A 21,625-nucleotide genomic window follows, 5' to 3' on the forward strand; every position below is an offset into this window, starting at 1 on the left:
CAGGCAGAGTTTCCTTTCAGCAATTTTTGCAAGACTAGCCAAGTTTTAAAGTAACATAATATCAATACCTAAAAATTGTGTCAAAAAATAATAAAATTGTTTAATAGAAGCTCAAGTTTTATTTTGTTTGAAAGATGAATTAGTTATTTTGGAAAGTGTATATAATTGAGCAAAAATATGATGAAATTCTCTATAAACATTCGAAAATCTGTCGCTTCTTCTTGCTTCTGTTGGGTTGCAAATTTACCATATTTTCATTATGCGGAAGAATAGGTGGACACAGGTGAACATGTCTAGTAAAAGCAACTCTTGTTGAGTGTATTTATATTGCATTGCCACTACATATTAGCTTTGGATAAGATATTAATAACATTTTTAACAAACTCATTCTTAAAATAACTTCACTGCAATCCACTGTACGTGTAGGAAATAAATTCTCAGAAAAAGGATACTATTTAAACGACGGTAATCTCACCCTCTATTTATTAGTTGTTTTTTTAACTGTTTAATATACAGTCAAACAGTCAACAATTGCCAATTGCATGTAAAAAAGATTTAAGAAAATTCCTTCTATTATATGCAAGCGTAATAAACCCACATCTTTGTTAGAGACAGACAGTATAAGTCACACCATAGATGTAAATGCTATATTTAACTTCAACCGTAAGATCTATCATACCCTCTATCGATATCCAAACCTCGCGTACCAGTCCTAAGTTCTATTAAACTCCAGTATATGTGCTGGCTTCAAGGATGTCATCTCCTCGCTGTTACCACCCTTCTTGTCTGAAGGATTCCTTACGTATACTTACGCAACTAGGAAGGTTGTCTTAAAAGGTTCCGATATAACAAAGAAATAAGATATTTATTTTTCAACATAGTATCCTCTAATGGCTATACACTTAGTGTATATCCTTTAACCCTTTCAAATAATATCTGTCGTCTCCTCAACATAGGCGTTTATGTATGCCATAACGTTTTCCTCTGATAAAAATCTCTCTTCATCGGGGATCAGATCTGGTGAATATTTTGGGTTGTAAACCAATACCTCGTGCAATTCGGAATTTTTGCCATGGCCATCACCGAGTGTCAAATGGTGCGTTGCCCTTCTAGAAAAGCACTTTTTTTATCATTAAATGCAGTTGCTTTCTCGCAACTTCTCTTTTTACCTTCTGGTCGATGAAACCGTCTTCACATTATATTATATATTGTATTATAAATCCACGCGAAAAATCCAAATCATTTAGCTTAAACTTCGTCAATAAGACCTGGGAAACATTGCTTCGAATGCGGCTTTGGTCCAAAATAAGTCGAGGGAACTTTTCAAACAAACCTCGAAGGTCAACTGGGATTTCTTTCCTATGTCCACGGATCATACATAATATAAACTCCTTCCCGAAGTAACGGTCTCCTATGAGGAGGAATGAAGAGTTGTATCTGGATTTTACTGAAAACCAAATAAATTTTGGATATAGCGATATTGAAGGAACTTTTCAGTGATTGATTCTAGTAAGATACTATTAGAGCCCCAAATACTCCAACACCAGCATTTCATACTTCTGTTTGGATAGTGTATTTACTTTCTTGGTCTTTTTTCCTAGCATCATGGTAAAGATCATTTTGATACTTGTGGGGAAGTACTTATTGCGCATCATACTTATTTTCTGTCCATTTCTTCATTATTTTTATACCATGCTGAACATATTTTCAACTTTAATATTGTTTTTTAGGTGTTGGAATAGTACTCGTTACCGTTAGCGGAGTAGCATGGCGATTAACATCGCACGATTCCTCGACTTGTCGATCGATGCTTGGATTAGGCAGTACGGAATCGGTTGAAGTTTGTCCACGACGTTTCGTTCCGAGACTTCCACCCGCTTATGGCCGTCCTCATCATCCGTACGCAGCAATGATGTATCCAGAATTTCAATACAGACCTCCACCGCCTAGTTATCAAGCTTCGATGCAAGAATACAGGTTGAGATTGTTACTGCTGGAAAGAGGCAATACCCCACAGATACACAACGGGATACAAAACGCTATTTCGCCTCCTCCGACTTATAGAAGTCAGTCAGGAAGTTTATTAAGGTCAGTGTGTATAATGTTCATAAACTCGTTCATTAACTATTTTGCTTACTACCTCCATGGTACTTATCATACATAAGAGAAAGTATCAGCCTATCCTTCTCATTGTTATTTCTTTCTGATGAATAGGTAGTGAGAATTTGAAAACTTATGCCTAACATACTTCATGACTAATAGTTTTTATTTTTGTCCCTTTTTCATAACGTAAAATATCGATAGAAAATTAAAAGCTTATATAAGGGCTCAAAATGAGGTCAGTTAGCCTTCAGGTTTTGATATCTACCATACGGATAGACCAAAGAAGGCGTCCTGGTGGTAGCAGGAGTCTTCAACCGAAAATTGGGCGAAGAACTCATCCAGCTCCTAGGAAGGTACGCTCCTATTATGCAGACCGAGCTAGTGGTCTTCTCGCCATGGCCGAGCTTAATAAATACATAAGTATACACAGTCAGTACAGCCACTTAAATGGCTCTGCAAAGCATGATCATCGAATGAAGCTGATTTTGTAATGAACAATAAGATATAGTACGCGAAAGAAAATTGTAGAATTTTATTCAGTAGAAGAGCCTCTCTTTCAAGCCAATGGTGCCCGGAGGATTCTCAAATTATTAAGAGCTGTCAGGGGTTGGGATGAGTATGACTAAAGAGATTACCTAGGCAACTAAGACCGACAAGGCCACCTCCCAGTCTTAGTTTTAGTATTATTATTTATAAAGTCAAAAGATATTCGTATGCCCAAATACCACTCTTATATGAAACTTAACGTACAAAGGCGGCTGTTATAAAGAAATGTATACAAAAATTACGCATGTCAAACATCTTAGTTTCATTCTACTTTATGTCAGTATCTTTTAGACTATCCAATTTGGACTACCCTTCTCTGTACGTTGAGTCTAGAATAATATTAGTACATTGTAATTTGTACCGGAAATATATAGGACGGTGAATGATAATTGACTATAATTTTGTATACTAATTAATACAAAAACTTTCATTTTGTCTTGTTATAGGGCACCAGTTTCTAATAGACGTGATGCTCAATCAGAATACAGTTGTCCGCCTTCCTACCGATCCCAGAGCACCAGACCTGGTACTATACAGTCAAATTCAGTACTACATAGTAGAGAGCAGTCATTGTCGTTATCTGAATCAAACCATGGTGGATCAATGGTTAATGTAGTCAATATACTTAGTAAGTTGAAATATGATGTTAAGATGTAAAAAATGTCACACTTTGATTATACTGATTTTTTGTTGTAGAATTTTCTAGTTGCATTAATTCGCATTATTTTCAAGAAATTGTCTAGTCTTTCTTTGAATATTCAGAGTTTGCTCCGCTTTTTTGCTTTTATTACCGCAGGTAACATTGGTCGCATTCAGCGGAAGAAACTGTTGTACAACCCTGCGGAATCGTTCGGTCACACATTCGCTACAAACTCAACACGTTCTCGAGCGAACGCCATGTTACGGAGCGTTCTTAATTTGTGTTAGGTAACGGTAGTGGAGCTAAAACGAGAGGAAAGTGAGAACAAGACAAGAAGTTTGTTAAATCAACTGTGTTCGGTGATCAAAGATTAAGTTGTAGCCTACTTAGAAGAAAAATGCTTGAATTCAGTCAAGAGGTTGAGAAAAATGAATTTTGTATCTCCATGATTTGTTCGCATAATTTAGTTTAAAAATAGTCAAAAACTAACAATTAACATAAACCAAAACCGGCTTGCTAGCGAAAGTTCAACACGTTCCCTTCCACTACCGCTCCCTGCCGGCAGAGGTATCAGTAGAGTATCATCTAGCTCATATTTTTTAAACCTTGCAAGAATTTATGTTTATTCTACTTCTATACTTTATTCTCATTATTTTCCAAAATGATGTGAAATCACAGACCAAATAACGCAAGACATAAAAACAAAATACTTCATTGATAAAATGCATCTAAAGGCGATCCAACATTGTTTATGAACAAGTAATGAGTGCAAAAATGAGAGGGTTATCCTTGTCAGCTTAGAATTGCTTTCCGGCAACGTTGCAAAATACGTACCTTCTTATGTCGCCACTGGATATCGACCAATTTTACCATTAATAAAACATTTTGTAGTTATTTTATGAAATATTTCGTTTTTTTTTAATATTTCGATTGAGCTAAGGAAAAAAATCTTATGTCGAAAAGGACTAGTTGAATAAATTTGAAAACTTGGTTAATTATAATCTTTAATATCTATTTTATCCCAAAAAAACCAAATTCTAAAGAAAAAGCAATATTTACATTGCGTATTTTGTATTTAAAAAAACAATTTAGATTTCCCTTAAAACTCTGAACAGTGTTATAGCGTCTTGAATGACGTCTCGGCATGCAAAACAAAACTGTTTAAATCTGTGTCAAATGTTTTCTAAAAATGAATTCTTCGTTTGACAAGTACTGTATAGTGCCTCAGTGTAAGAGCACAACAATAAAAACTCCAGACAAATTATTTATATATGTTACAAACAATCAACCCAAACGGGAAAAGTGGTTAACACTGCTAGTAGAAGTGACGCTCAATAAATAGAGGTATCTATTTTTGTGAAGTAGTACACACGATAGGTAATGTAAATGTAAAATAAAACTATTTTGTCCAAGAATATCAACATACTTGGTATTAAAAACGTAAAACAATACGGAGTAACCACTACAAAGTTTTGCTTGAGGTAACGTAACACTTTCTGATTGATTTTCGCAGTTACGTAACTTTTTTTATCGAATATATTTTCTAAAAATATTGATAATCATTAATTTTTATGAGGAACAAGCTGTTTTTTCACGTCCCATCATTTATAATTAGAAACTAAACCAAAAAATTCGTTATTAGTGGACACAAGCCTATTGTATTGTGTAATTTAAAAAGGAAAGTCAAAGTATTAAAGTAACGAGATTTATTTAAAAAAATCACAAGGATAATTGCTTGATTAAAAATCATACATATTATTTTTTCTGGGTAACAAAAATATCCAAGAAACTACTACTGATAATAAATGCCATTATATGGTATACGGGCGGATAAAAAACAGCAGACGGAACTGGAATAGGATTTTTCGGGCCCAGAATCAAACACTGAAAGCATGGACAGCGCACAAAACATTTTTTAAGCAGAAATCTATGCAATTGAAAAATGTGTTTAGTTCAAACTAGAGAGGAACCATTGCAAACATAATATCATCATCCTATCCGATCTAAATCAACTATTGGGACAACCTACAGGGGCTGATATAGGCAAATATCATCTGGGACACCATAACCAAAGTAGATCTGCTTTATGTATTAATCTAAGTAATAACAATCTACGACTACCAATAGTAGTTCTATGGGGGCACTATCGCCTCAACAAACACCTGAAGATGCTAGACCAAGCAGATAATGTGGCGTGCAGATTTTGTCTGACAGAGGTCGAAACCTCTATCCAAATTCTCTCGTGTGAAACACTAAGAAGCGCTTGAAATAGAAGACGAAGTTCTCTGGCAATTAAAGGCATCCCACAATCTAGATTTTTAAAAGGAGTGGTATTAATAGATCGGCTGTAAACACTGGGTTCTCCAGTATTGCAGCAAGAAAGGGGGACACAATAGATCCTTTGGGTCGCAGTGTATAAGAAACCCCAAATCTATATAAACATACATATATTTTAGTATTATTTCATTCTTACCTGCTCTCAAATAGTGTCAAAAAATTAGAAAATCTCTTTTTTGTACTATTGGTGCTAGAAAACTTAAAAATTCTATCTCAAATAATGTCATGTAAATAGTTACTATTGCGGTAACTTTGTCAGTAACTAACTTTTTCGAGTTATCATCCGGAAAATGAAAAACGAAGTTAGATTTAATTTCAAACGCTTATTACTCGACAGTTTTTTTACTTATGACACTATTTGAGCGAGTATATATTCTCAAAAGTACTATTCGATTTTATTTACACTTAAAAAATACTGTTGGTTCGTCAAATAATTTCTTTTAGATTCAAATACCTGATTCATTATAATTTTTATTAGGTAGTACTGAAGAGGACATAGCTTTGGACAACATAACCTTGGATTCCTTAAAAATGGAACCTGAGAATGATTTGAATCCAGTGAAAATGTTGCTGAAAGGCAGTTCTGGTGATCTAGAAGGAAGCAAAGATGGGAATCTTGTCACTATAGTTCAAACCAGTGATCAGAGTCCGGTGATAGTGACTGTAAGTGGTAGTTCCCAAATAGACAGTAATAATTCTGTTCAGATAACAGAAATACCTTCGGGAATGGAAATTTTAGCACATTTATAGTGTTCTTCATGTGTATATAAATAAGAGTCAAATTGAAATTTGAATTTTTGAAAAATAGTTATATTGTTACAGAATTAAGATATTTTGAAAAAAAAATAATATTTGGAAAAGTATCGAAAATTATTTTACTGAAATTTGGTAAGAATCTTATATAGATTCGATCATTTCCACTTTTCATGTAACTACAAATTCAAGAATTGAAAAACAGTTTTTAACATCAATTTCTATTATATAGAGTACCAAATTTCAGCAAATATATAGAAAACTTATAAACATACCATATTTTTTAAGAAATCGTCTTGTTTTGATTGAGTTTGAAATTCAGTAATTTAACTAATCGGTATAGTTCCTGAGATATATTGTTTATTTTCGACATTTAAAATTTCATGATTATTATCATTGGTACTCTGCCTTTTAATTATAATCACTTTGGATCCAAACAAAAATTTCTTATGCATTACTAGTAAAGAGACATATTGAAGATATTTCAACTCGAAAATCTTGTAAAAAGGCTGTTGAACAGTATAACTAGAACATATTCGCTTTATATGACGATTTCTTACTTCTTTGCTTGATTAATACAACTAGTATTAAAGCTCTAGCAGACTACAGACTCGTATCGGCCAATTTTGTTTTACGACAAACTTAATAGTCGGTAAACTATCCTGAGTCTGCCCTTTGTTATTCCTTATAATGCCTAATATAATTAAATCAGCTTTTCCGCCAATTCAACAGACATAAACCTTTTGTCCATGGTTATATTTCTGTTGGTACCATGAACAGTTGCTGTTAAATGTTTCACATAGTAATTAGCTAAAGGCAGCCCTCCATGATAAGGCTTCTTTCCTACATATGGCTCGGCATTTTTCATATATTTTGTCACAAGTCATTACAAGCATCGGGCCTTACTTAAACGGTTTGTTAGGAATATACATTCTGGATGCACATCGACACAATTGTTCATCAATTGTAACATAGGATATTGGTGTGTATGAAGTTTTGAAAGTAGATATCAAAATACCCCAAATTTCTCTAGCTGGCACAAATGGATCGTTTTGTAATCTTTCTGTGCGAGTAAGTTTGTTGTCAAACCGTATGTAAACTAAGAGAAAACGAAAACGAGAGCTACTCATTGTCACCCTGTACAAACTTCCCGAAAGATTGCGGTCAAATAACCTATTTGTTTTTCATAGCAGCTGTAAAAATCAATAAACCCAAAAGAGCCAAAATTTCTTCTTTAGATGTTTCTGAAGTCAGTGAATTTTTTGTTTTGTTTTTGGCTGCTTTACGCGATATTTGTAAATTCAATTATCTTTTCAACTATCCCATCATTTATAAGATGCAAAAAAATTTCTTTAAGATGTAAAAGATTCTAGGCTGCACCCTTTGGCACTAGGATAAAATGAATTATATTTCTTTTAGTTTTGCCAGGTTGTATTATCATAGATTTCTTGACAAGGCGAGACAGTGGAATATTATTCTCTTCATCTCCGTTCGATCTACAGTTGCATTATTTCAATCAATCACTTCATCTTCATCTTGAATAAAATCATTCACGTCCAAGATTTGATCCGATATTATTGACTTCTAAATCATTACTATCCTCAGAATCATTTATTGAATCATCATCATCCCTACCATTCATTATTTTTTCGTTTTGAAATGTAAACGAAACACTCACCTTTTACTAAACCAACTAAAAAAAATAGTGTTACCTTAACACCAGACCGTCATAATATTTACAAGGAATAGTCAATAACCTTAAATTGTGGAACTCACTAAACAATTTAACAATAGCAACATATAGTTTCCCGGACGCAAAGAAGCTACTTAAACCATCAAAATGCTGCTATAAATAAGTCACCGGGGAGAGGTAAAATTATGCGCGCTTTCGTAATAAATTACGATGGTCTGGTACTATAGGGTTAAGCACAATTTTATATCTCATGGAGCCCAAACATTTATCTGATGTTTGAGGGGCAAGGGGAAAACGCAACTATACTCGACGCACCGATCTTCAAAACGTGGGTTTGAAGCATTGCGTATCCATGTGCTCGATTGGGTACTCAAATTTTGTAATTGGAAAGCGACTATTAGCGTGGAATGGTCGGATGGAACCGGCGCTTTTTTATCATGGCTTCGCTGCTTATTGAAAGGTGCATTTCTAATTTGATAGAGGAGGTAGAAAAACGACCCGCACTTGATAAAAAAAACTTAAAAGAGTACTCTGATGTGGATCAGAAGAAAAAACTATGGGAGGAAGTTTGTGAAGCAGTTTTTCCTGATTGGAATCAACTTAGTGCCTTGGACAAAACAAAACAAAGTACACATCAATGTATATTTTTCTTTATTTATGTAGACGACAAGTACTGCCTCACGTCATTCATATTATGACTTCCTTGGTTGTTTTCATTTATCGTCAACCTCTTCATAGGACAATTGTAGAGAGTATCTGTTAATTTCACTCCATCTTTTATTCGTACATAATTGTGCAGGACACAGCAACCTTACCGAAAGTACATTCAACCATGCGTCGAGGTCTTGTATGTCTATAGTTAAAAATTCGCTTGGTGTAGTTTACATATTGGTGTGGTTACAAATTTGAAATCTGCATTAGTCCAAGCCATTAGAACCCAAGAGAAGAACTTTTTGTAGTTAAAATATGATGATCCAGAATATATATGCTTGCCATCTATCGCACCAATAATATTTGGAAAATTTCTAGGATTCTAGAATTCGTCTGCAATTTTTATCCAGTCATCTTCTTGTTTGGTTGCCATATACAAGGGTTGAAGTATGTTCCATATTTGTTGCATCATACCAATGATAATATTTCTAGATAACTTCATAACGACAGTCTCTCTCGTCAAAAGTCGATTACCAACTATCCAACAGGTCGAAAGCAGTTGGTCAACTGTTGTTTGGTTTGCGCACTGAACACCGACCCGACTATTTAGTTGTCTCCGTGTGCACGCAAATCGACCAAATATCTGTGGTCTGCGGGGGCTCTTACTGTATACAGAAAAAGACTTCTTGATTTTGAGATAACAAAATGTGATTTGTTCTGCAAGTGATTTTATTTAAGAAAATATAAACGAGTACAAAAGTTGAGTTCAAATGAAAAAAGGATAAATTTTTCCTGCAACCAACTTAGGAATAAAACTAATAAAATTGTAGATAACAAATTTATTCATATTTTGATGGCTAAAATAGGTTTTAAACCTTATAATATCCTGGACAAAATTAACGCACCACTTTAATTAATCTAAATATTTACAATATAAACACAAAATAAAACTAAGTTATATTGAAACAATAATGAACATCTACAAATTAGTCTATTATGACCTTAACATAACCTCAATTCGCCTTATTTTTTCCATAAGAGTTTGTTTTTGCTGGAAATGCATAAATAATCTATCATTTCTCCAAATTGAAAAAAAAAATCAGTAAAAGAGAATAAATGTATATGGGTCAACCCTAATACCGCGTAGGCCCCCCTCTACTTCTCATCACTGCATTCATGCGTCGCAGTATGCTTGACATCAAACGTTCAACAAAAGCTTGCGATATATTCTCTCATTCTTCAATAGCGTTCGCTATGAGTTCGTTGTGATTAGAAACAGGGGGAGTATGACTTCAAATCCTCTTTTTGAGATAGTCCCATAGATGTTCTATAGGATTCATATCCGGACTGTTAGGTAGCCACTCTAATAAAGAAATATTGACACCATGTATGTAGCCAATAACCTGTCTAACACGTGGGAACGAGCGTTATCTAGCATTAATAAAAAAATAGGTCCAACAAACGGAGCAAAAGGCATTACATGTTCGACAATAATGTTGTCTAACTAATATTGGGCATTCATAGACCTCATACATATAGGGACCAATTCTGTATGAGCATTGAAGAAAATTCCTTATCAAAACATTTTAGAGCCACCACTAAAAGGTACTTTAGGAGAGATATTACAGCTTTCTCCTTGCCTTCACCAGACACGCTCACGTCCATCTGGAGCTTTGAGACTAACTTTAGTTTCATCGGAGAAGAGAACCTGTTTCCAATCATTGATGGAATTCTGATGTATTCTTGCAAAATTTAATCTCTAATGTTCCTGTTCTCTAGTAAGCAAGGGTTTTTTGGCAGGTCTTTTGTTGCTTTACTCTGCTTCATTTAAACGTCTTCTAACCGTTCAAGACCATATATTGATATTTCAAACATCTGGTGAATCATTTTTTATCAGATTGCTGGTGACTCTCCTATTTCTAAGAGCACGTTGTCTCTAAAAACAATCATCAATTTGATTGGATCAAAGTTTTCGCCCTTGTCCTGGTCTTCTATGGTACGAACCCTTTCCATTATGTTGCCTCACTATGCGACTGATGCTGGAATGATGTCTTCCTAACAAATCAGCATTCAGGAGAGTTGATGCTTGCACTGCCACCTCATCGTCAAATTTCTCTGGCGGTTCATTTTTACTCCAAAATGAACTTCCAAAAGTGCATGTAATATAAACAATTACAATCAACAGCTTGCTTCAAACACAAACTTTGCTTCAATCAGTACATTTTAAGAATGTTAACACAGTTCAAGTCTAAAGCGAAGTTTAATAGGAATTACTGTCAAACAAGATACATGGCCTATTTGTCGTTCAATAAGTTATCAATAAAGAATATCCAGAAAAATATGAGTGGTGAGTTAATTTTGTCTAGAAGTTTATTTGGTAACAGTTTCGGTTTTTCACCAAAAGACGATTAAGTAAGTTGAATAGTGTATTTCAATTTAACTTGAGGCTTACACACTTTTCATAAATGAAAGTGTCGAAACAAAGCTGCTCACACCAAAGGCATCCAACTAAAATAGACGTATCAATTCACTCTTAAATCCAAAAAGGAACGATCTGTTATGAAACTCATGTTTTCGATTCACAACAATGTCATATTATAATTGATTTGATGTCTTTGTTTTTCATTTAAACTAATCAGTTACCAATAATGGCCAAAAAATCGATAATTATAATTTTGAACTCAAATGTCCTTACTTGGCAATAACAATGCCAAAATGCATTGACTGTTTTTCTATCCCACTTCGTATATTTTTATTTCCACTATTTTTGGCGATCAAAAATGACACTTGTTACCTAGTTGGATGAGTGCTATCAAGGAAAAGGTATTTGAGAAGTAAATGATTGTGGGAAGGTTGCAGAAGAAATATGTCTTTGGTTTTTTCTGTATACAAATATATGTTTATTTATTTTGAAAGTTGTTAAATATCTAGGCTAGCATATGTTGTAAAAATAGCTAGAAATGATTTGATTCTTATCATTGAAAGTCTACAGGCTTGGTCCAAATCTTCTGTTTTAAAATAAAAATTTGATTTCTTTTTAATTGTGATTATAAACTATTTCTTTTGCTATTTTTTCTTTTTAATAAATTTTAGTTCTTTTATATATCTCAAACAAAATAAATTGAATTGACAACAAAAATATTTCGTAAAATTGTGCAAAAATTTCAAGGAAAAAACTTTCTAAATAATGGTGACATTTCAACTATTTTCTCATTTTTCAAATTAAACTAATTTCACTTTTCTGTTACTGACCCAATCTGAAACAAAAAATAATGATTAAGGGAACGAGGATTTTGTATTTAGATTGTTTTCAATCCCATTTCTCAAGGCAATTTCCAAATCAAATTTTCATGAACATGACACACACTACTAATTTTCAATATTTCATTACATTGCAATTATTAATGACTTCTATATGCATTAGATTATACTTGTGAAAGGAAATTTATCAGAATCAATACAAATAATATTTGCTCCAATTTAGTGAGGTCATTCCATGATTTCTTTTCTGACTTATCACCATCAGTGAAGATGACAAGAATGTATAATTTCAAATTTTAAATGTTGGATATGGCAATTATTAATTGATGATAATACAATTGAATACAAAATTTTCTACTGAAATACATATATATATATATATATATATATATATATATATATATATATATATATATATATGATGTTTCAATTTTTGAATTTTTGACTTTGGCCATGGGAGCTTTCGTTTCTTCATACAATGTTTGGAAAATGCACAAATTTTCTTTTTTGTTTTTAAGTACTACTGGAATTGACAATATACCTACTCCTATTGAAGAAAAAAAGTACTAAAGCAACAAAGAATATTGTAAGTCGACTTTTAATTTTGTTTGTGTTTATGAAGAATCATGGCTTATATAATGAAAAACAAACAAATATATACAGAGTAAACCATCGAAAACAGTCCATCAATATTTGAAAACAATCATTTTCTATATAGTATGTCTAAATTCTACAGATACTAGATGTGATTTTATGTCCATCTAACCTAATTCTTTAGTATGTCTTTATAAACAAAATATTTGCATCAGTTTTGCAACTCCTTGTATAATGCGTTATAGCTTCATACAATGAGAGGAGGTCATATATGAAAATAGGAATCCCAGAACCAGTATAAATTTAAATAACTATATAGATATCTAGAACTGGAAGCAACCAAATTATCTCACTATATATAGAAAAAATTTGTTTAACAATTACATCTGAAGAGATGTTGAAACAAATTTAATATCAACAAGAACCTTCCAAGCTTTGTTATCCAAACTCAAATAAAAAATAAATATAGAAACAGACTACTAATAATGTTATGTCAAATATGGTTGCCTTTCCAAGTAAAATTAAAAATCTTTTTATTTGAACATGGAATAACCATTCAATACCAAACACTCTATTTACTACCACTACACCAATAGTCTATATTGTACGGTCTGGTTTTTCAAGCCAGTTATAAACCAACAACCTATAGAAGGCTCAAACGATCAGACAGACCAACTGTGTTATTGTAGTGATGGGAAACAGTACGATTAATAAGAATATTACCAACAGTTACTGTTTTCAATAGTTCACTCTGTAGATTCAATACCACTCTGTTTACTACCACTACAGCAACAGTCATTATTGTACGGTCTGATCTTTCAAGCCGATATAGACGAGATATAAACCAACGACCTATAGAATACTCCAACGATCAGACAGACCAACTGTGTTATGGTAGTGGTGGGAAACAGTAGTTTAATAAGAATATTACCAATGGTTAACTGGTTTCAATAGTTCACTCTGTAGATTTAAATGTGACCTAAGTATTTTTCAACAAATATATTTTGTTTTTATCATTTTTGTGTATTGTTACTACTATTACAAAATATAAAACATACTAATGTGTTTTAAAAATACTATAGTTTTGTTTTTAGTAATTAATATACTGTTATATTCTGTATATTTGCGATATTATGTGCCTATAATGTAGATATATCATAAATAGTCTCTGTATATTATATTTTAAAGTGTATAAAGTTTTTTAAGTACTGAATTATTGTTTTTCTCGTCCGCATTCATACACAAGAATACCTTCTTAGAAATTTTGACTCATACGTAAAGAAAAATCTTTGATTTATTTATCCATAAAAAATACAAAGACTAACTAAAACATAAGAGAGCAGGTTTCTATTGAATAACTTATTTTTTTACTGTGATATATTATTTATTTAGGTATTTTCACCTATACCGAGATCATAATGACAAAATTCATGTCCCTACAACCTACCTGTATTAAAATGCCTATTCTCTATATGTAAATTGTACTTCAACTTGTCCTAATTTCTTCTACTATTTGTTGTTTAGTCTTTGGCGGTGGTTGGTCTGTTATAATATTAAGAATACCATCGAATCCACTGTCAACAGTATACTTTACATCTAAAATATTTCTTCTTGTCAACGTTGATTGGACTTCTTTTTGTTCTAGAGCCATTTTCAAAGCTTCTTCTTTTGATAAATTTTCCAAATCTCGTCTAGTTATTTTAATACTTGCATTTTCATGTCCGTTCACCTAAAATGAAAATGTTATCTTAAGAAATTACGGATCAGGAATATTAAAAAAAAATGATGCACTTCATAGCTCCTATCAGTAATCATTGTATCTATCATTATGTTCATCGATAATTTCATTATCTTCTGTTAAAATGTATATTATTATTAGTAATAGTCATAATATACGTATATGATAATACTCAAAATGTGAAACAAACATCTCTGAAACTCAGTTTGGTTTTCGTAGCGCACCATGTACAAGGGAAGCGATCTTTAACCCTCTTAAACTTATTGAGGTTCTTAAGAAACACTGGCAGTTTGAGCTGCTAGCTCGTCTCGCTACCGAGATCTCGCAGTTGGTTACCATAACTTAATACTGCATAATAAGAGTTATTAAGTTAAAAGACCAGGGAGTATTCCCAAAAAAAGGATCCTACCATCTGAAACCAACAACTAATCAACAAAATATGGCACCAGCCTCGAATCGCTAGCTCTCTACGTTACCGAGATCTTTCATTTGGCTACCCAAGTTAATATTACAGTATGGGATTACTAAAGTACTCATTTTTAGCCTACAGGTTTTTATCCAGAGATGTAGAAATATGAACAAAGACGTACACCTATGCTTTATCGATTTTTCCAAGGCTTTTGACAACATCAAACCAATATCCAAGAATCTGTGGTATCGAGAATCGACTCATCCCTAGTTTTTATCTATAAATATGAAGATGTATTGTAATAAGAAGAAGTTGAAGTCAAAGTATAGTAAAAATATTTAGTAATGAATCTGATATAGAGCTCGCACCTTGTAATTTTTCACTTTCAAAAGAATTTGTGTTTTTAAAAAATATAATTTTAAAAACCCGCGTCGTGGAAACTTGTTACTTTCAAACATTTATTGCGATCAGAACATTAGTGAGAAAAAGTGATAAGAAATCAAGAACATTCATGGGGACAGCGTTTGAGACTAATCTTGAAAATTTTTCGACAAATTCTATCTGGTAGAACTACACTTGACTTACATCCTTGCCAGCAGCGAAGAAAGAAATTGATCTTCATATTGTGCATGTCAATACCTATGTCAGATTCCTCTGGTTCCAATCCCAGTGACCTTTTGGCAGATAATTTAACACTTTTGATTTTAAATTTAACACAATAACACAATATTTTGATGGAAACTCAAGTGATATATGATTTTATTAAAGTTGCCCTAATTACGTTTTTGTTTTTTAAAAATTTATTTTTAAAATAAGGTGCGAGCTCTATATCAGATTCACTACTAAAGATTTTTAATTTACTTTGACTTCTTAGAATACGCCTTCATATTTACAGATAAAAACTTCGCTAATAATAGCCAACGTTCGCAACTGACAAGGCAATGAAAGAAGAAGAATAGTCATAATAAATTACCTGACACAATAGATCTAACTTATAGTCCATGTCAGTTTGTGGCCAACTTTGTTCTAAAACGGTTTTATTCCAAAATATTTCCTCAGAATCATTTAACCGGTTAGGTGCTGCAATAAATCCGCTCCATAATTCAGAAGCGAAGCAAGGAGCCATCGGTGCCAACATGATAATCTGCGCTGCTAATGCTCTCTCGAATTGTTTACTATGAGCTATAACTGATGCTGGTACTTTCTAAAACAAAAGCAAATGGACAAATTGTCAGATTAATTTTCAAGAAGATACATATGTAGAAAGCATTTTGTGGAAAGGTAATAAATTTTTCTATTCTCTCTTTTGGAAGTTTTACTTTATCATTTACATATTTGAAAGTGACATACATAGTGACAAACATATTTTCGTTTGAAAAAAAATGAAGTAATTTCCTGTTATAGCGTTTATACACCTAGGAATTAAAATGGTAAAACTTCAGGTCTGAGGGTAATTAATATATTATTCACAAGTGTATAATGAAAGTTATTATTAACGAGGTGAAGTTTACTATCACGAGCGATAGGGAAACTACTTTGACTCATAAGTTGTTTAAAAAAACATTATTTTAAGAAACAGATATAAGATATGTACTTTTCAAGTACATGGTGAGTCTCGGGTTCAAATCTGGTCTTCACTTTTTTAATTTTTTTTATGTGTATAAAATTTTAAAAGCCAATAATATAATATAGACTAATTAATGAAGCGTCTGACAGTAGTGATTAATGGGTATTATTATCAAGGTTGAGCATTATACAACTATCGTGGATAAACCCTATTTCATGCACTTTAGAATGACATTTGACAGTACTCTAATAGACTGGTTGTAGACTCTCTTAAATGTCAAAACAAAACCAACACCAATTTTATCTTAACTTTTTTTCCCAAGTATGTTGGTTATTAGCGATGGATTTGGTAATATAATCACAACTTGATAATTAAAGACGAATTTAACAGATACTTATAGATATTATACACGTCGTAATTTTTTCCGAGTAGAATTTTTATGTCTCATGTACAATCTAAAAGTATATGTCTTACAGTAAGTTCTCGGTTAAAATTTGCACACATAGGTTTGTTACTTATACATAGTAAATATTCGTACGCAATTTTAGTATGACCTATTCTTAGTCTAGTTACTATGACCTGTTTTGGGCGATTACTACATATTCGCTGCCACTGTTCAACACTTTCCTTTATTTGTTTTAGTTTTTGAAATGATCTTTGCCCCTCATATTGCCACTGAAGATTAATTTTCATTTTAATATATGCTTTCACGTTACTATATACCGCACTATTCATTATATGTACATACTGCAAACTGTAGCGTCGTTTGCGTGTTTGTCAACATCTTCATTTCCTTGTATTCCTTGATGAAAGGGCACCCACAAAAACTATGACATCTAAGTTGTTTGTTTTTTAGTACTAGGGCCGTTTTTTTCAACCTCCGATCGCTCCGTGCATACGCTATGCGGGCATGCGCTGTAGGCGACTGCGAAGCTCTCGCACTACACATTCCGCCGTTGTTGACATTCAAGCGTCAGTCGGCGTTGTGTTACAGCCACGTAAACATGTCCGCCATTATTGTTGCTTCCGCAGTAGGGTGAATTGCGAAGTGTGATTAATTTTCTACAGGCTGAAGGCCATAGTTCTGTTGGAGAATGAGTCGTGTGTATGGGGAAAACTTCATGAGGGATGGTGTTGTGCATGAATGGTGCATGATGAAGGGGGCCGAGGACCCAAATCTGTCGTTTCAGATAACTTGGTTCAACAAGTTGACAGAATGGTTAAAGAAAACCGCAAATTCACCATTGCTGCTTTATCTACGGAATTTCCAGAAGTTTCAAGATCTGTTTTGTACTCTATTGTTACTGAACGATTAGGCTACATTGTCAGCAACTTTCTTTGAAGAGGGTATTGAAAAGCTTGTTCATAGATATGACAAATGTCTCAATCTCTTCGGTGATTATGTCGAAAAGTAACCGTAAGTGTACCAATCTTTTGGTAATAAAATGATTGTTTTGTATGAACTTGTCTTTTATTTATAGCCTATCTGATGTTGAAAAAAAAACGGCCAAGGTAGATGCAATTGTTTCTTGATTTGTAGTTCAAGAGGATTGTTGGTATAGATATTTTTTAAGGAGCTCAAGGCATTTAAGGAGTCTGTTATAATTTGAGTTTTTTCTTCAAGTAAAAAAAATACTAGAATAAACTTACCCTAAGACTGTTGGTTAATCCTTGTTGCTTAGAAATAGCCACACTGATCTGTTGAGTAATCAAATAATTATATGACACACTTTTCACAAAAAAATTTCTTGCATCAAACATGTAATCATCGTGAGTTGTCATTTGATTTTCTGATAGTAATGGCGGTACATTATTTCTATGCTTCAAAAATTCTCCTATTGTTAACCAAAGTCTTTTCTGCCAGTTTAATATTCCAGGAAAAGCTATAAATCATAAAATTATTGTCAATACCTAAACTATAATAATTCTATAAGCTAGTTTGTTGATTTGGAAGATGTTTCGGATCCTCGTTAACATCCAGATACAATTTGAAACCATGAGAACAGCATATAGGCTGAATATCCTCATCGAAATTATCAGTTGGAGCAGCGGGTCATGCAAAAATCTTCACGCGAATGTCTAATCATTTTGATGAGCAGTAACCAAATGGCTCCTGCAACTGCTAATAATAAGTCTTGGAGTCATATAATACTGACAGAAAACAAACCACGAGACTATAAGCCCGAATTACTCAATAATTGAGCTACCTGGTAAATGGGTGGCTTCAAAATGAATTGCTTGGTCGGAGTGGTTTCTGCTGAGGGCATCCCAATATAAGTGTGAATTTTTTTCACTTGAGGAATGTGCTACCGTCTTTGGAGCCGAAGTATTTGCTATTATGGGAAGTGGACGTGCGAATTAATCAACGCCATAAAAACACAGTAATATCAATTTGCTCAGACAGCAGAACTGTCATAAAAGCCATAACACCTAAAACAGTGTGCTGCTCTATATTTTCTGTGGTGTGCAAAAAAGTCCTACATGAACTGCTAAGTGATAGCTGCAAGGTTCAGCTCGGTAAAGTACCTGGTTACGTGGGCAAATATGGGTCTGATTTTCTCATTGGATCAGCATAACCAGAAATGGATTTAGAGCATCTCTTAAGACAAAGTCTGCAGAGGTGGATGGAAACACCTGGCATGAGACAAGCTAAGACACACATAGATAGGCCTTTTGCCTTGCCAATCAACTGCTCCACTTAAACAGGCGCGAAATTTAATTGTCATTACAAGTGATCCGGAACGCTGCTGATGCATAGAGGAGGAAGAAAATGCAGACTACATCAACTATGAGTGTCCAGTACTAACAAGTACGAAGTTCAAACACTTGAGCAAACCTAACAGTTTGCCTAGTGATGATAAAAAGTAAAGCAAGGGTAAAGTAAGGTGCCTGATAAGCTTTTCAAAGGTAATTTCAAGGGCTTATTAGAAGAATTCCTGACTATCCACTAATCCAACTATGAGACTTTTCAAAAGAGTGGGGGCTCCTCATCATTTTTCAACAAATAAAACAGTATCAATCACTAAATGCATAACTAATATGATAATTACATAATAATAGTAACTGAGAATAATTAGTATATAAATAAAACAAATGTTCTTACTTACTATTATGGTTCCAGTTTCGATGACTTGTAGGTGCTACATTAGCTAAAATAAGTAATCTTGTGGTATCAGTACCGTATTCTGTAAACATATCTTCAGGATCAACGCCATTATATTTCGATTTGCTCATTTTTTCCCAGCTAATCACAACGGGCTCATTCGTATTTTTAGTAACAGCTTTGTTTTTCTTTTCATCTTGAAAAAAAAAATGTCTAGAATTACTTCCTAATAAAATAGACAAAGAGTAATATATTACTACTAAAATGAATAAAAGTTGAAAGCAATTAAATTGGTACAATTTCTTTATTTTTCAAATAAAAAAATTGGCTCCTACAGTATTGGAGACATCTTTACAGAACATAGGAATATCAATGTAAAATCTTTAACTGACTACCAGTGTTTTAAATTGATTCGTTTTGTAATTTTTATATCTTCTAATCAATTACTGATTAATTTAACAAAAATAAAACAGCTTAAATTTAGAAAATCATATTTTTATCAGGTTTAAAAGAAAAATGAAAATAATGTAACTAAAATCAATATTTAGTTAAGCCACCTTCAGTCACTATTGAAGCTTTCATTCGGCGCGGCATGCGCAGATTATACTGTCTCCTGCATTTGAAGATGGTGATTCCACACATGGAGATTGGTGATCACCTCTTCAGCCACTTTCCTTTGCATTAGCTCCCACACATTTTTAATTGGGTTCATATCAGGATTATTACATGGCCAATTCAACATAGAGATATTTTCTTTTACCAAAAAAGCTTTAACCGAGCAGTGTGATAGGGAGCTCCATCTTGCATAAAAGTGAATATTTCCCCATTGGGAAACCATTCTCTGAGCCGTGAAATCAACCAATTTTGTAACACTTCTTTGTACTGATCTTGCCTCATTATTTCTCTTATGATGTGAAGACGTCCAGTGCTTTTGCCGCTGATGACTGACCAAATCATCACTTTGTTGCGATGTTAACCATTGGGACAGCACAGTCAGGATGATACTTTTCTCCATGATGACGCACATACAGAGCTAAATGTCACTGAAGCAGACCTGTCACAAATAGAAAAATAAATAAATGTCCATCTTTCTTTGCTTTATTTAATTGAAAATGATAATGATGTATCAATTTTTTAATAAATTACAATATCTTACCGATATTTAGTTCAAATCTTTGTCAATGCCATTGTATGGTCCACTTTAGGCGCTTTGTTTTCATTGCATCTGTAACCTTGGACATCCTATATTCGAACAGTGTGCTCAAAAGAATTTATACTAGCTTCCCGAGAGACACGATAGATAGAACATTAGAGGGAGAGCACGGAATAAGGTGGAGTGATAGAGATGACTGGGTCATCTCACGTTACAGAAGACAACAGAACTGTTAGGCTATGGGAAAGCCTCGATCCGAAGGGTCGTAGCTGTGATTACCGGTCACTGCACAGTAGGCTCTAGACTCAGGAAAATGGGTATCAGAACCGACACCTAATGTGTCACTGCACAGTATTGGCGTCGAAACGACTGCAATGCATGGGGAGTGAAACATTGGAATGTCTGGAAGAAGCAGCAGAGCATTGTAAACTAGAAAAGCTTGGGAAGGGGACAAGGACCCGGCAATGGAAGAGATAGGGAAGTGGAATGAAATGGTGCTGACTGAAAAGTCAGCAAGGGCATCACAATGGGCCTAGTGCATCCGAGTGGATCTCGGCTGAAGAGTGGAGATCACCCTGTTAACCTAACCTAACCTTCCTAGAGTTGTGATTTTATCACCTTTGTGGTAGCGAATCTATTTTCTAGACAAATTGGAGTGAAAATTGATTTTCTACCGCATCTTTTATTTATTTTCGGGCTTATTTCTTCCTCAGACTCAATTTTCTTGTTATGCGTCGTACACTAGTTTCATAAGCTTTTAATCTTAGTTTGTAAATGTTTTCGCAATGACAAACGCCTTCACAGCTTTTTTACTGGGCGATAGATCGCGTATTCTACCCATAATGAAAATAGTCCAATTATTGTTTAGAAAACACTGCATTCAAAATAAATTAATAACTGGGTAGTATAGCACTTCCAAACAAACAATCACAGTCCATAAAGCCACAGAAACACTTCCGTACGATTCCGATACAGGTTTGTACTTGTTTACGTTCATGTATCACTTCATTAACACAGTATTGCCATATTTTAATATAGGTGGAACACAAAACCCCCCAAAAATATCTTCCAGGTATA

General features: G+C 33.6%; 2 protein-coding genes across 3 annotated transcripts in view; one reads left to right on the forward strand and one right to left on the reverse strand.

Moving 5' to 3' along the window:
* LOC130893394 (rho GTPase-activating protein gacF-like) overlaps positions 1–6,834 on the forward strand; it is a 438,283-nt gene extending 431,449 nt beyond the window's left edge. The window contains exons 8-10 of the mRNA XM_057799454.1: positions 1,731–2,088; positions 3,096–3,277; positions 6,105–6,834. Coding sequence (XP_057655437.1) covers positions 1,731–2,088; positions 3,096–3,277; positions 6,105–6,376 — 812 coding nt within the window. The 3' untranslated portion in view covers positions 6,377–6,834. The remainder of the gene's footprint in view (positions 1–1,730; positions 2,089–3,095; positions 3,278–6,104) is intronic.
* The window catches only part of LOC130893395 (probable leucine--tRNA ligase, mitochondrial), a 56,393-nt gene that overhangs the window by 30,712 nt on the left and 4,056 nt on the right, over positions 1–21,625 (reverse strand). Inside the window, exons 7-11 of one of the 2 annotated variants that reach the window (XM_057799456.1) lie at positions 19,400–19,591; positions 17,943–18,175; positions 15,699–15,929; positions 14,026–14,307; positions 9,435–11,980 (exon numbers count right to left, since the gene is read on the reverse strand). In XM_057799456.1, the coding sequence (XP_057655439.1) occupies positions 14,065–14,307; positions 15,699–15,929; positions 17,943–18,175; positions 19,400–19,591 (899 nt within the window). In that variant the 3' untranslated portion in view covers positions 9,435–11,980; positions 14,026–14,064. Of the gene's footprint in view, positions 1–9,434; positions 11,981–14,025; positions 14,308–15,698; positions 15,930–17,942; positions 18,176–19,399; positions 19,592–21,625 lie in introns of those variants that run through there. The other variant, XM_057799455.1, reaches the window with a different exon arrangement.

The sequence above is a fragment of the Diorhabda carinulata genome, chromosome 4, assembly GCF_026250575.1.
Source record: "Diorhabda carinulata isolate Delta chromosome 4, icDioCari1.1, whole genome shotgun sequence".
NCBI lineage: Eukaryota > Metazoa > Arthropoda > Insecta > Coleoptera > Chrysomelidae > Diorhabda > Diorhabda carinulata.